This window comes from Pseudochaenichthys georgianus, unplaced genomic scaffold (assembly GCF_902827115.2).
Source record: "Pseudochaenichthys georgianus unplaced genomic scaffold, fPseGeo1.2 scaffold_523_arrow_ctg1, whole genome shotgun sequence".
Lineage (NCBI taxonomy): Eukaryota > Metazoa > Chordata > Actinopteri > Perciformes > Channichthyidae > Pseudochaenichthys > Pseudochaenichthys georgianus.
Window position 1 is genome coordinate 142,998 of NW_027263084.1, and position 14,508 is coordinate 157,505.

General features: G+C 41.1%; 1 protein-coding gene across 5 annotated transcripts in view; it reads left to right on the plus strand.

Moving 5' to 3' along the window:
• Positions 1-2,581: 2,581 nt before the first annotated feature.
• Positions 2,582-14,508, plus strand: part of ap2a1 (adaptor related protein complex 2 subunit alpha 1) — a 34,593-nt gene continuing 22,666 nt past the window's right edge. For 2 of the 5 annotated variants that reach the window (XM_071202533.1, XM_071202532.1), the window contains exons 1-2: positions 2,582-3,430; positions 10,141-10,352. In XM_071202533.1, the coding sequence (XP_071058634.1) occupies positions 3,364-3,430; positions 10,141-10,352 (279 nt within the window). In that variant the 5' untranslated portion in view covers positions 2,582-3,363. The remainder of the gene's footprint in view (positions 3,431-10,140; positions 10,353-14,508) is intronic. The other 3 variants (XM_034078974.2, XM_034078976.2, XM_034078975.2) reach the window with 2 other exon arrangements.

The following is a 14,508-nucleotide window of genomic DNA, read 5'->3' on the forward strand; positions in this document are numbered from 1 at the left end:
TAAAAGTAGGGTAGACATGTTGATATTATCCAGCTGAACAAAACGTGCAGTTTTCTAACATGTTCGTTTTCCACAGACCTTATTTCAAGCTTTTTTCCAAAATCCTATGGAGAAATCCCATTGCTTTCTGTCGAGGGAATCCGAGCGCAGCTTACTTCCGGGTTTTAGGACTCGTCACTGCACCACTTGCATAGACCGCATAGACCTCACAGCGGGCGGAACTTGTCATAAAGTCCGCGAAAATAAAGCCCGCCCATTTAGAGGGAAGATATGATTGGTCAATTGTACTGTCATTTGACATTACTCTCTCGTTGAGTTACTATAGCTGGCCCTCTGTGAATGTAGAGAGGGACCAAGCTCTCCCGTCTTCACAGTTCGCAGAGACGGCATTTAACCCTTCACATTCTAACAGAAACTGAACAGGTAGATTCTAAGGACTTATTTCTTTGGAAATGTTATTTTAAATACAATTAAATCAAATTATTTTGGTAAAACTAAAAATGTAACAAACAAAAAAATATTTAAAAAAAAAATGTTGTTTTTTTTTATGTTTTCAAATATTATTTTTTTAAATATCTTAGGCCCTCACAGAGGGCCTAGAGGGCCCTGACGGTTCGCCACTGATTACTACTATTATTATTATATATGTATTATTATTTATTTATTTTTATTTTTTCACTTTTCATTTTTCAAATGAGGGTGCATAACGACTCAACTGAGGGTGCAATGCACCCTTATGCACCCCCATAGAACCGGGCTTGCATTTATGTGACGCTTTTCCACTCATCTTCCAGTTGTCAGTTTTCCTCTGATGAAATCGACCGGCTGTGAAGGTGGGGGCGGGGCTTTTATACGCGAGTAGTGAAAACACTTCCGCGTAGTCTGCTCGCGTGTATCCTCCTTTTCGTCTCCTCCCGCACCCCTCCTCGACTCCTCCGTGTGCATTTCAGCTATTGGGACGTCCTTCAACATGGCGTGTCTTGATCGATTTCCGGGTCAAGTCCCGCAGGAGGGGAAGAGAGGAGTCGAGGAGGGGTATTGGGATGAGGCTATTGATGCATCCTCCAAGTCCGGCCGTGCGTCACGACTCTTTGAAACATCTCGGTTCCCGGAAATGCATCCACGAAGCAGCCGTGGAGGACCCATCAGTGTATCCTCGATCATAGCTCCTCCAGAGAGCCTCCTCGACGCTCGATCCTCGGTCCTCGAAGTGCATTTAGAGAAATGAGATGTCCTTCAACATGGCGCGCTGAAATTCATTTCCGGGTCACTACCGGAGGACCGAGGAGTTGAGGAGGGGGATTTGATGAAATGAGAAAGGGCCTGGATGATTCCGGCTTTTCTATTTTTAAGAATCTACCCCTTCACAACCCCCACCCAAACCCCTTTTTAAAATAAAACCCCTATGGAGTAACTATATCTGAACATCGCTACACTCACTGTGTGATAACAAGAAACATAGAATCCTATTTTAAATAAAAGCTCTTAGTTCAACTCTTGTTAGAGCTTAGACCTAGTTTGTGTTTTTCCTTCCAAAATTCCAACAAAGATAATTATTGGGAACCTCAACTCTTCTCAGTGCACTTCAACTCATTTGTGTAAAAAATCCAATTAGAACTTCTTTTGATGCTTACTCTTTTTCTGTATGCTTCATCCCTTCAACACATTGCTTCCACTACTTCTCATGCATGTTCAACTTTTATCTTCTGATTCATAATCAATGTAATCTTTTACATGTTCACATCTTAAATTCATTAGCCGTTTTATACACATTTCAAACAGTATTCCTATTTTAAATAGGCTAGCATTAATGCTAATTGAGCCCATTCACTCACCTACTACTGATTTACCCTCTTCCTACACATTCAAGCCGGATACAGTGTCAGCTTTTCAGAATGTATCATTTAAGCTTTAACACTTTCCAGGCAAGTCATTTCACATTCCTGCTTTTTTAGCTTAGCTTTGCAAAAATGTTTAGCTCTTAGCAGGAAATGCATGTTCTAGTTTACTACATTGTGAGTAGTCAAATTATACATTTAGATTACTTTCATTGATAACTTATTGTTAATTGAAATAAGACATTCCCCTTAATATAGCTGTGCGTCTGGTGTTATATGTCATCTGTATTCATGTGACCCAAGAGATATAAGGGGAGTTTCAAAATCCCACACACAAATGCAGTGACAAGCAGTGTGTAAACGCAGGTTCTACAGTTTGTAGTATAAATATGTAACAACAACCGATATGTTTCCAATTATGCTACCTTACACACATTTAGTTTCTATTATATATAATAGATATATATTATAATAATAATAACAAAAAAAGTGTGGTTGCATCAGATATAGACTATGAACCTTCTCTTTTATTATACGTGGACTTTAGTTGTCATTTTACCTTCACATGACCTTCACCCACCCCGCTGTCATTCTACAAACAGTTTCCTTATTTGCAGCCTCTGTGCCCGGTGCTAATACGTCTTTATAATGATAGGTACCTGGAGCCGGGCAGCCAGTTTTGGGCAGTGCATTTGGCCAGATTTAATCCCAGTGCCACCAAACTGGACCAATCAGCCCCAGGCTGGACGAACTGTCACACTGTAGAACGAAAGGGGCGTACGCGTGCACGGACTGCATGGCGCGGTCACGCGATCAGATCTGCTGTCACGAGCCTTATCCAAGCAACGGAGTGGAGGCTGGAGAATTAGAACGGACATCAATTATACACCACATTTCAGTTACCAAATTGAGTGTGTGGTTAAGAGAGCCGGGCTTTAAATTTGTATTGCAAGTTGGCACTTGAGAGCGTCTACGTAGTTATCCCGGACAACCGGTGATGTATCCCAGTATTTGAATGATATTGGTAGACAGCTAGCTAGCTGTTAGGCTAGCTATACGGCGCTTCACTTCGAAGTAACTCAACGTTATATTCTGTGACGTTTGTTCTACGAACACATCTGACTGCATGTATCTGCGAGACACCCAAGTAGTGTGGGGTTTTACCTTTTGTGAATCGTTACAGTAGATGGTATATGCGTCGCCTCTATGTAGGTAAGGATTGAATGAAATAACGTTAGCTTGCCATAGTCAGCGGAAACGAGCCAGTTAACGGGGATAACGCTAATTTATCCTCCAGCACCATCCAGCTAATCTAGTGTATGCTATCTGAGCTAACATAGCCTGCCACAGGCATACCGCGAGCTTCGTCAGCAACACTGAATGATATAGGTGTAGCGAGCAACTGGAATTGCTGAAAAGCTAGCTACTACTAAACGTCAAGTTGGCCATATTCGACTCCAGTCCGGTGTAAAGGCTGAGCGACGTCAGATACTGTTAAGGCCGGAGTGAGGACAAATCTGCAAACATGCCGGCTGTGTCGAAAGGAGATGGAATGCGCGGATTAGCAGTTTTCATTTCCGACATAAGAAACTGTAAGTGACATTTTCTATCGTTCCTGTAACTGATGTGTGTCGTTCATCAGTTAACCCATTCCTTTTTTTTTTTTTACATGTGTTGTATTATCGTGGTGGGCACCACAGCAAAGAGCCGTTAACTAAATGTACACAACCCATCCTCCTCGATGTGAGGCTGACATGTCTGTGTCACGCACCTGCTGCAACAGAACCATGGCTACGATACATGCAGAACACCAATCCTCGTCTGTGTTAGTAGCTGCTTTGGTCACACTGCAGTGTATATGTCATTATTTTAAACTGACAGCATGACAGTTCATACAGTAACAATGGCGTTCAGTTTGAGGATTATAATAGATAGGAAGGACAGCTGAAGACCCTGCCATCATCTATAACTGGCACAATCGACAGGGCACCATGAAATAAACATATGCTATTTTCAAAACGTCGATTATGTTTTGTTAAATGTTTGCATACATTTGCAACTTTATTGTATAGATTTTCGCTTTTTAAAATTGTGATATTGACGACTAAGCGCAAATAAGATAATAAATGAAATTACAGATAACAGTTTCCGACTTCTAATATTGATATAATAATATTTTGTATGATAACATATTTCATCATGGTATGTGTAATTAGTATATAATTCATTCACATGTATACAAAATTGTCTAGGAGCTAACAGAGACAGAAAGGAATGTTTATATGTAAAGCTCATCCATTGAATGAAATGCCTCTCAAATCAAAGTAATTTGGTAAGAGTGTTATATTATATGTTGTATGGGAACAATCTGTTGACAGGTGACGCATATATTCAGCCTCAGTATATAACATTATGTCACAAAAGACTATGCAAATCAGTGAGGAAAAATCTAAAGTTTTGATCATTAGACTGGTTTAATAAATGCAGTTTTCTGCTAGCCTGGAAACAGATCCAAAATGGAACCATTCATTGGAACTCATCCCTACATCTGCCATTGCTCTACTACTCTGTACAGTTTTTACTGTAACTGCCTTCCATAATGCCTCTAACAATGCACCCAGTGATTATTTGATGAAGCATTAAACAATTGGCTTAGCTAAGAAATACAAACCCGTACTTTCCCTTCCAAGCCTTGTAGCTTTTTGGCTTTCACAGTATTATATAAACAATTGTGTTTTGATGCCAGTTCACAAGGTATGTTTTTATTTGGTTACTAGATGGACTGGGAATGGCTCTAATGGAGATTTGAATAATGTTTGATGTTTTAAAGGTCCCATGTCATGGCTATTTCTACTGATCATAATTCCATTGTTGAGGTCTACTAAAATAGATTTATACTGTGCAATTTTCCAAACTCACATTGGTTTCTCACAGCATCTCTGTATAATATGTGTATTCACTCTCTGTGCTAAACAGCTTGTTGGAGCTCCTCCCCCCCCCTCCCTGTGAGCCCAGTGGTGTGGGGTCGGCGAGACACAGCGAAAACCAGCCCGATACACACACACACCCGCAGCCTGGCTGAGAGTTTGTGTGTGTGCTCAGGCTGAGTTCCGCGGTGTCTCGCCGACCCCACACCAGTGAGCCAACTCACACTGTCTGCTCCTCGCAGCAGCGAGCCTCGCAACGTCCCGCAGAGTGTGTGTGTGTATGAGGAAGTCCACGGATTGGTCCAAACGTAACGCAGGGCTCTCGACTAACTTTTTTCACCATCCTCCCGGAACCGTCCCGAAATACAATCTAAGCCGTCCCGAAATTAATGTGGACCGTCCCGAATTAAAAATATTAGTTTTTCTACATTCTCATTAGTTAAAATCATTCAAAGTGACGTTTAACATAAATAAAACATCATACAAATCTAGATGATAATTCATCAACCTTTTTATTTGAGTAAATCATTCAATCACATAAACAAAGGCCAAATATATTTAAAAAAAACACACAAACGAGAAAGTTACTCTAATATTGAATCCAATCAAGTCCCATCCAATTAACAAAACAATCCAACACTGTGTCCTGAAGACAGAACCCAGAGTAACCACTAACCAGGATGACAGTCTGTAACACAGTCAGGAGACCTTTACAAACGGCCCCGCCCCCTCGCACACAGACGGGAGAGAGAGATCTCGTCTGGATTGGAAAGCTCGAAAATACATCACAGACGCATGTTGTAGTCTTATTGCATATTAGAAACGGAGTTGGTGAAACTAAAACTGCGATATAATGTTTATGTAGCAATAATACATATGACATATCTTTTTTAAATGTCTCCAGTACTATAGCGTCGGAGCTTAACGGTACCACGTTCTTTAATAATTCCGGCCTGGGGACCGTTTGATGCCCTTAAGCTCGAGCCGTGCGTAACGGCTCTGCGGACGTAACGTAACGTCACTATAGGGCTGCACGATATTGGAAAAAACTGACATTGCGATTTCCCCCCCCCCCCTGCGATATATATTGCGATATGAAAACATACGGGAATTGAAGAAAAGACAGTTTTTTCCCCCCGCAAACCATCCTTTCTTGAACTTTAATGCTATACAATTGGTATTTTTTTAACTATATTTAACCGGATGAAGGATTTTAGTCACGGACGTCTGGATCTTAAAGGGGACCTATCATGCAAAATGCACCTTTGTACGTCTTTTATACATGAATGTGTCCCCGGTGTGTCAGGGAACTCACCAAGTGTCAGAAAACACAACCCTCTATTTTCCTCCATACCCACATCTCTAAAAACGGGGCTGCAATGGATCTGAGACAGACTGATCCAGATTTGAATTATTTTCTACGTCACAGAAGTGGAGCTCCGCCTATATGGCCAACTCTCCACCTATCAGGGGAATGAGAGGTTGGGCCACCGCCGGCCATTGCTGCTTGAAAGCGCTGTAGTATATATGCCAGGCCTGTAAGTGGCGCTGTAGTCTGCCACAAAAGCAGCGAAGAAGACTTCCCGCGCATGGTTGCCATGGTTGCCCTTCTGTTTATTCTCCGCTGTGGCTCTTTCTCTCCCTCCCCGTCGAGGCAAACACTGTAATTCTCTCCACTAGTCCACCAGCAGAAGACAAGCACCCTCCTCTCCGCCTCTTCCAAGGAACGAGGGGACCGTGCGGCAGAGTTTCAGTTCGATTTCTTTCCGCCGGTCAACATGTCCGTTAAAGTTTAAATCTTCCGGACAAAATTAGAAAAGTGCCGGTCGAAGGTCTTCTTTGTTATTTATTGAGCTTTAAAACAAATGAATAACGACTCTATAATAATATAAGAATAAAACACGGAGGACGGAGATCTCTTTTCCTTCCCCTCTTCTCCCCGCTGCAGCCTAGCAGCTGATCTCAGAGCATGCTCCCCTCTCCTGCAGGGGGGCGTGGTCAGCTGCAGCTCACAGAATCAGCCCCCTGCAAAAACAGGGCTGGAAAGAGCATATAGAGCGAAATGAGGCATGGCTAAAATGCAGGATCTGTTTGGTATTTTGAAACTATATTTATTAGAGATGTCCCGATCCGATCACGTGATTTTCAAAAAATCGGGGATCGGGATTTTTTTTTTTAGAATTTTTTTTTTTATTATTTAATGTTACAAAACAAAAATGACCATGTTCACGTCTTAAAGTCATCCTGAGGACTTAGTTTTGGTTTAAAATTACACAACATCATGTATGTGTTGCTTTCTTTGGGCTTGTTTTCAGACCTGGTTGCTTATTCCTCTCAAAGCAACAGAGTGGGTGCAGTGTCTAATAGTAGCAGTAAGCTAACGAGAGGCTACGTTCAGCTGGGGACTCGGGAGTCAGGACAGAGAACATGTCAGGAGTTTGGAAGTATTATAAAATTGAAAGCGAAGGCAGTGTAACAGCCAGATGCAATGTTTGCAAGGCGGAGGTTCCGCGTGGTGGAAAGAACAGAGCTACGTTCAACACGACCAATCTAATACGCTACCTGAGAAACAAACACCAACAACAACACGGCGAGTATACAGCGGCCACTCAGGTAACGGCACTGAAACAACCGACACTTTCAGAGACTTCTAAAAGGAAAGAGAAACTGCCCCAGAACAGTGACAAGGCCAAAGAAATAACAGCCAAGATAGCTGAATTCATCGCATTGGATGACCAGCCGTTATCTGTTACCTTTTTTTTCTCTTAATGCATTGCATAAAGATCGGATCGGGAAAAATCGGTATCGGCAGATTGTCAAAATCAAATGATCGGAATCAGATCGGGAGCAAAAAAAGGTGATCGGGACATCCCTAATATTTATATACTTTATATAGGTATGGCCCTACAATATATTGTTCAAATATAGCATGATGGGTCACCTTTAAGTTATCAGAGCAACAAGCTGAGCTAGCGCGGTTAGCAGCGCCGAACTGCCTGCCTGGAGAAACACATGAAACTACTTTATTCAGTGTTTTTACCTTTAATCACCGGGTCGTGTGCTTTGGAGATTTGATTGTGATTTGAGGTTTGCTGTGCATGCAGAGCCGGCATGTCACTCACTCAAGTACCCCTGACATGAGAGCCGCGCACGTTTTCCTTTTGTAGCAAGCAGCAAAATAATTGTAACATGACGTGTTTGAGTTAATTTGCCTACTTAATATCGCAAGTCCTAAAAAAATAAAGCGCACGTCCACGCGATTTGAATATCGCGCATGCGCATATCGCGATTATCGTCACGACACGATATATCGTACAGCCCTACGTCACTATACCCAAATAGGTCACTATACCCAAGAAGAAAACAATGGAAAAAGAGAAATGTGCAACGAGGCGTTCTGGGGCAGCACAGACAGGTCTTCTCTGTGTCAGAGTTTTACTCGCTACAGGGTGCACTTTGAGGGTTTGAGACTCTGCAGACCGTTTACATGCAGACAAACCTTCATAACAACAAGGGGACGGTAAGAACCGGAAAAGCAGGACATGGGACCTTTAAAGTGATCCCTCAGGCCTGAGAAATGTCCATGACAATTTTCAATTGCTAAGCAATTAGTTATTTATTTCTCATTCAATGGTATTGAGTTTCACTAGTTTGAGAGAATTGTATTGAAGTTGATATTATCTGTTTTGTTACAACATTAATACAAAATCATTTTGACTTGTATATCCCCAAATAATGAATTGCCCTGAAAATCCTGCTTTTTAACTTTATCTACATGGAAGCTGGCTTCTCACTCCAGAGGTCATTAGACATACCGTTTCCATTTGTATTATCTGCTTATGCTTCGAAATATTGAATCTTGCTTTTTTCAGAGGTTTAACCCAGCAAGCATGCTTCTTATTTCCCAAAATGTATTTCTGATTGGTGCAAATTGAGGTGTTACTATTGCCCCCCATTTTCCCAAATGTATCTTTACCACTAAAACTTGCAAAAGTGATACAAGGTCCAATAATGTTGCACATTATATAGTGTTTGTCAAGCAGGTGATTTGCTTTCTTTTAAGTGAGTATGGCGTACGTATACAACAGCAGAGTAATGCACCAGGGAAGTGAAGAAGAGTTCAGTAAGGCTAGATCAACATGTTGCCTACGTTAAAGTCAGATTTGAACGCACCACCAAGACCAAAGCTAATAGCTAATCAGCACGTAGTACATTCTGATCCAGTGTGGGAGGAAATACCTCTCCATACCAGCTGGCGGCGGTAGTCTGTGCTTGTCCTAAAAAGGGAAACTAGAAAACATAGGACTTCAACACGTGTTTTTTTTATATTTCTTTCTCTCGTACTTTATTGACTTTACTAATTTCAACGTTTCTCCATATCTGTTCTGTTCATGTGCACTGATTTAAGCTACTCGTAACTCTAATGCAGACTGTATGGTGTTTTTTCATATTATTTAATTGTAATTGAAAATATAAATTACAGGTGTGTTGAGCATGATATTGGCTCTGTAGGAATATGCCTGCTCGTTGCTATAATGAGCAATTAGTACGTGCATGTTGCTTGGTATAGACACTAGGGATGCTCCGATCGGCGGAATCAGTATCGGCCGATGCCGATCCGATCGAGTGGGCGGGGCCTAAATGGAAGATTTAAACATCACTTTAAATCTTCCATTTAAAGTGATGTTTAACTCAGTTAATGCTCATTCACTGGAGCTTCCACAAACAACAATCAACTTAATTATTACATTCAAATGATGTACATTATTCAAGTTTACATTCACTTTGGAGAATAACACGGGAGAAATGAGCGGAAGCCTCTCTCTCTCTCTCTCTCTCCCCCCTCTCTCTCTCTCCCTCTCCTGACAGCCAGTCAGTATCTCATGCAGCTCACTGATCCAGTAATGAGTGACCCGACAGTGAAGAATAAATATATGTATAACTAGTTGAGCTTGTTCCAGAGGTAGATAAAATAGCTAAGTGTGTTCGGTCTAACTCTTGTGTGTTGCTCCGCTCACCGGTCCGTCTCAGCGGGCGGAGCTGCAGGATTTCTGCTTCACACACACACGTTGCATACCGCTGTTTTACTGTCTTTTTCAGACACCTTAAAATAATGCCAGACCGGTGAAGCCATTTTGGCGAGCTTGTTTTGCCGCACACAGAGAAAGGTGTCATGTATTTTACGTCATGCGATCAGCATGTTTAGAGAGCGACCGATCGATCGGAGCATCCCTACTAGAAACACAGGTGACTTAATGCAGTTGATACAGCTGAGGTGCTCCATCATCCATACTGTATTAGTGAAGAAGGGATAAGAACGTCCTTCTTGTCCACTTTTGAATGCTGATTTTGCACAACTTTCTTTCCCCCGTCAGGTAAGAGCAAGGAAGCTGAGATCAAACGGATCAATAAAGAGCTGGCCAACATTCGCTCCAAGTTTAAAGGGGACAAGGCTCTTGATGGCTACAGCAAGAAGAAATATGTCTGCAAGCTGCTCTTCATCTTCCTGCTCGGCCATGACATTGACTTTGGACACATGGAGGCGGTCAACCTACTGAGCTCCAATAAGTACACAGAGAAACAGATTGTAAGTCTGCTGCGGCTTGTGTTATGTGTTTACAGCATTGATTGATAGAGTTTTGTACACGATTATCCAAGTTCGCTCTAAGACCCTCTTTACACCTGAACAGCTCTAGAGGTGCATTCACACCGGACACGAAGCAAATGTTCACATTGCATTACTCACGTGAGTCTGACTGCGGCGTTTACTCGGGTGGCTCAAACTAAAAGCACCAACGAGGAGGCAGGGCTCATGTCTATGTATATACGGTTGTAAATACCAACAACAACATGAACATATTTTACAGTAATTTCATTGCAATACACATATCAAAATGATGGCGTCACTACATCCTGATTAGTAAGAACCATGAATTAATAATTGGGCGAGTGTGTCCGCAAGACGGCGGCAAAAAACGTTTAAAATGCCTGCTTTCTGAAAGGAGATCACATCCATCAGGCTAAGCTAATATGTAGCTGCTATGTCCACACTCACAACAACATAATTTAGACATAAATTAAAGTACCACTGTATTTGCCATGCCATAGACATTCTGTGATTTGTACACACAGTTATTATACATTCAACATACACATTTTCTCTAATTTCTATGTTCTTCAATATGAGGAACCGTTAGCTCTGTGTGCCGTTGCCCCTAGCCAAGTACGTCAGCGTCAGATTTTTATTTTCATTAGTGCGAATGCTGTTTACATTTTGTTGTTTATACCTTTTTTAATCCTTTTCTTTTAAATATTAAGCTTCTTCACTATTTTCTCTTCCAGTTTAACATTTCACTTTCAATTTTCCAACAAATTCATTGCAATGCATTTGAGCTTTAACAGTTTTGATTAAAATCATTTCACTTTTCTGCATTTCTCCACTAAGTTCAGCAACAAATGTACACAGTTTACATCATTCACACGCATTTTCAGCAGGAAATGCATTTTCTAGTTTTAACATGCAACTCAATGGGAGGAACCTTTTAAATCCTCTTTTACCTACACCGTGCGCCAAATGCTACTCCTTCCACATACTTTCAGCTAGAGGCATCATTCCAACTTTAAAATGACAGGGCTCGACAGTAGCCAGGTTGCCATTGGCAACCTTTCAGAAAAAATGTCAACCACTTCTTGGCCTTTGGTTGCCATCAGTGGCAACCAGTTTTTAACATAAAGAAATAAGGACAGCAAACAGCAAAATGTGCACCCCAAAATAGATAAATGTTAATTATTTGTTGTACTAAGAGTGATATTTAACTATTGTTGTGACCAGTCGGAACCTGATACTTAAGTTGAACGTGCATTGGTGTAATTACGGAGCCAGAAAGCGATGCACGTTTACTCGCGTGCGCGGTGCGCCGTGTGTTCGTTTTACAAAAAATGGCGAAGCAAATTAAGTTGTTTGACTGTGGGGTAAAAAGTTCTGCCAACCCGTCAACATCTCAAACGAATGTTCAAAGTGAGTCAACTGATAAAGCGCAAGATGAACCCGAACGAAAAGCAAATAGGAAATGGGTAAAGTTCCTTCAAAATAAGAGTCCAGATCTTATTACTACCAAAATAAAAGTGCAAAACTTTACCATAGGAAAATATTCTATAAAAAGGTAACACAATTTAAATATAGTTAGACATATTAAAGGTGGGGTAGGTAATTTCGGAGAAACCAGCTCAAGTGCGCTAGAACTTGAAAATACACAACCGGAAAAAATCTGCCACTTCCTCACAGAGCCCCTCCTCCAACACACACGGACGCACCCATGACCAATGAGGGCACGAGATAAGTTTGTGCACAGATGGAAGGCTGACAGGCAGGTAGGCCATCCAGTTACTTTAGCCGGGCCGGCTCAGATGATTGGTCGTGCTTTTTACAGTACTACGGCTTCCACAGGTGACATTTTTTTATGGATTTGTTGTCAAAGCACTTCAGATGTTCATTGCTATCGGATGTTAAGAGCATTCCATGGAATATAACAAAAAGTGTATCTCGAGCCGGTTTCTCAAACTTACCTACCCCACCTTTAAAGGTAATTTACAGCATTAGTAATTAATATCTAATTCTTAACTGTGAATGGTTTTCATTTATTTAACATTAGAAATGTATTAGTCTGGCCAATCCAAGACTTCAATGCTAAAGGGCCAGTGGATCTATGGTGGAGATCAGCACAAAGGTCAAGACTTCAATGCTGAAGGGCCAATGGATTACATTACATTGCATTTAGCTGACGCTTTTATCCAAAGCGACTTACAATAAGTGTGTACCATCACATGATGGTTAACACTGTGGCCCTGAACAGCTCTACGTCAAATCTGATGTTACATAATGTGGTGTTACCATGGAAAAGCGCATCCCTCGCCATAAAACACGATGTCGCTGTAACTCCACTTGACACGGTCCGATCGTCCCCCAATCTTCACTTGTATATCATCGGTCCATGCCTCAACAGCTCTACGTTAAATTGTTATCTCACCATATGCCGTTTCCATGGAAAAAAACAGGATGCCGTCTATGAAAAGGGTCAAAACAGCACCAGACTTCAGATAATGGTTAATGGTCCAGCCCTCAACATGTCTGTGCCAATAGTCAGTTTTCCTCAAAAGCTGTTGCCATGGCAACAAATCCCTCGCCATAAAACACGATATTGCTATAACTCCTATGAAAATGGTCAAACTTCACATGTATGCTAACAGTCCAGCCGTGAAGACATCTACGTGACAGTTGAAATTTCTTCAAATGCCGTTGCCATGGCAACACAATGCTCACCATGAAACACGGTTTTCTCATAACTTCAGTGAAAATGCTCCAAACAGCCCAGAACTTCACAGGTTTGGTAACGATCATCAACACATCTAAGCGTATTATGGGGTTTCATCAAATGCCGTTGCCATGGCGACAGATCACTCGTCATCAAGTTGGTTCAAAAGTTTGCAGTTAAAATATTCTGCTGCTTTTAAAAGCCTTTTTACTTTCTTTTCTCTTCTTAAGGCGAGACACGGCAGGCAAAAACATCGTTTTGCAAGTACTGGTCAATTTTGAGATGTTGTGCTATTTTGATTCTATAACATGTTTTCTTTCAGGCTTTTGGAAGGAAAACGTAAAAAATACACATTTAAGTGTTTAATTTACTATAGTTTGTCTATTTGCGTCTGTAGATTTCTCCTAAATTCACCAAAAGTTAGCATTCTAACGTAACATAAAGTACCGCGACCGCTGTGTGCACCATGTCAACAGAGGTATCGCTGGAAAGCTGTGTCTCTCCTGCACAATCTCATCGGATCCAAATATGGTCATTTCCTTTGTATCAGCAACCAATCGTTAAAGTACAAAGGGGTCTTAAACCAAGAAACGAAATCTCATTGGCTGGTGTCAATTTCTGACAACGTGATTCGTTCAGATGCGTCACGTGGTGTGCTAAAAAACTTCCTGGTTAGCTTTCCGCTAGAAATTGAAATCTCAAAATGGAAAAAGAACGGCGAAAAAAACGTGCACAGAGAAGACGACAACAATTGTCACTTGCACGAAGCAAGGTTATACAAAAAACAAATGACCCCGAACATAAAATACCTTCACGGAGTGCGTCGATGCGCAAGCTGTCGTCCAGAGAACAGGAGGGTTTAGCTAGCGCCTCACTGCAATCTTTAAAGGTCGTTTTCTCAAAATGAGTTTTTTCTCCTACTCCGAGTTCGAAATTTCAACTTCAGTAGCACGTAGAGATACCAAACCTTCCAGTTATATTCCTATCAATATTATGAAGGCTTTTACAGAAGGGTTTGTTCATATATCATTCATAGCCTGAATTATACAACATTGTATACCTAAAAACATGGCGGAAATGGATATTTTAGGGCTGTTGACAGTATTTTCTGATTTATGGAGTGATAAAAAGAGATAACCAATATCCCTTCTGTAAAAGCCTTAGATACTAATATGACTACAAAATGAAACAATAATTTTGAATCTGGCTTTATCCAAAGTTCAGATTTCGATTCCTGAAATGTGTTAAAATATGTGCCTATTTAATGAGATAATGGATAATTTGCATATTTAAACATGCTATTTCAGAAAACTTGTAATACAATTGCCTTATTGTAAGTAATTAACTGGAAACATTTCTAGCTGATACCTTTTTAAGTTAAAAAAAATTACCCTACCCCAGCCTACTTTCAGCTACAGAAACCATTCAACC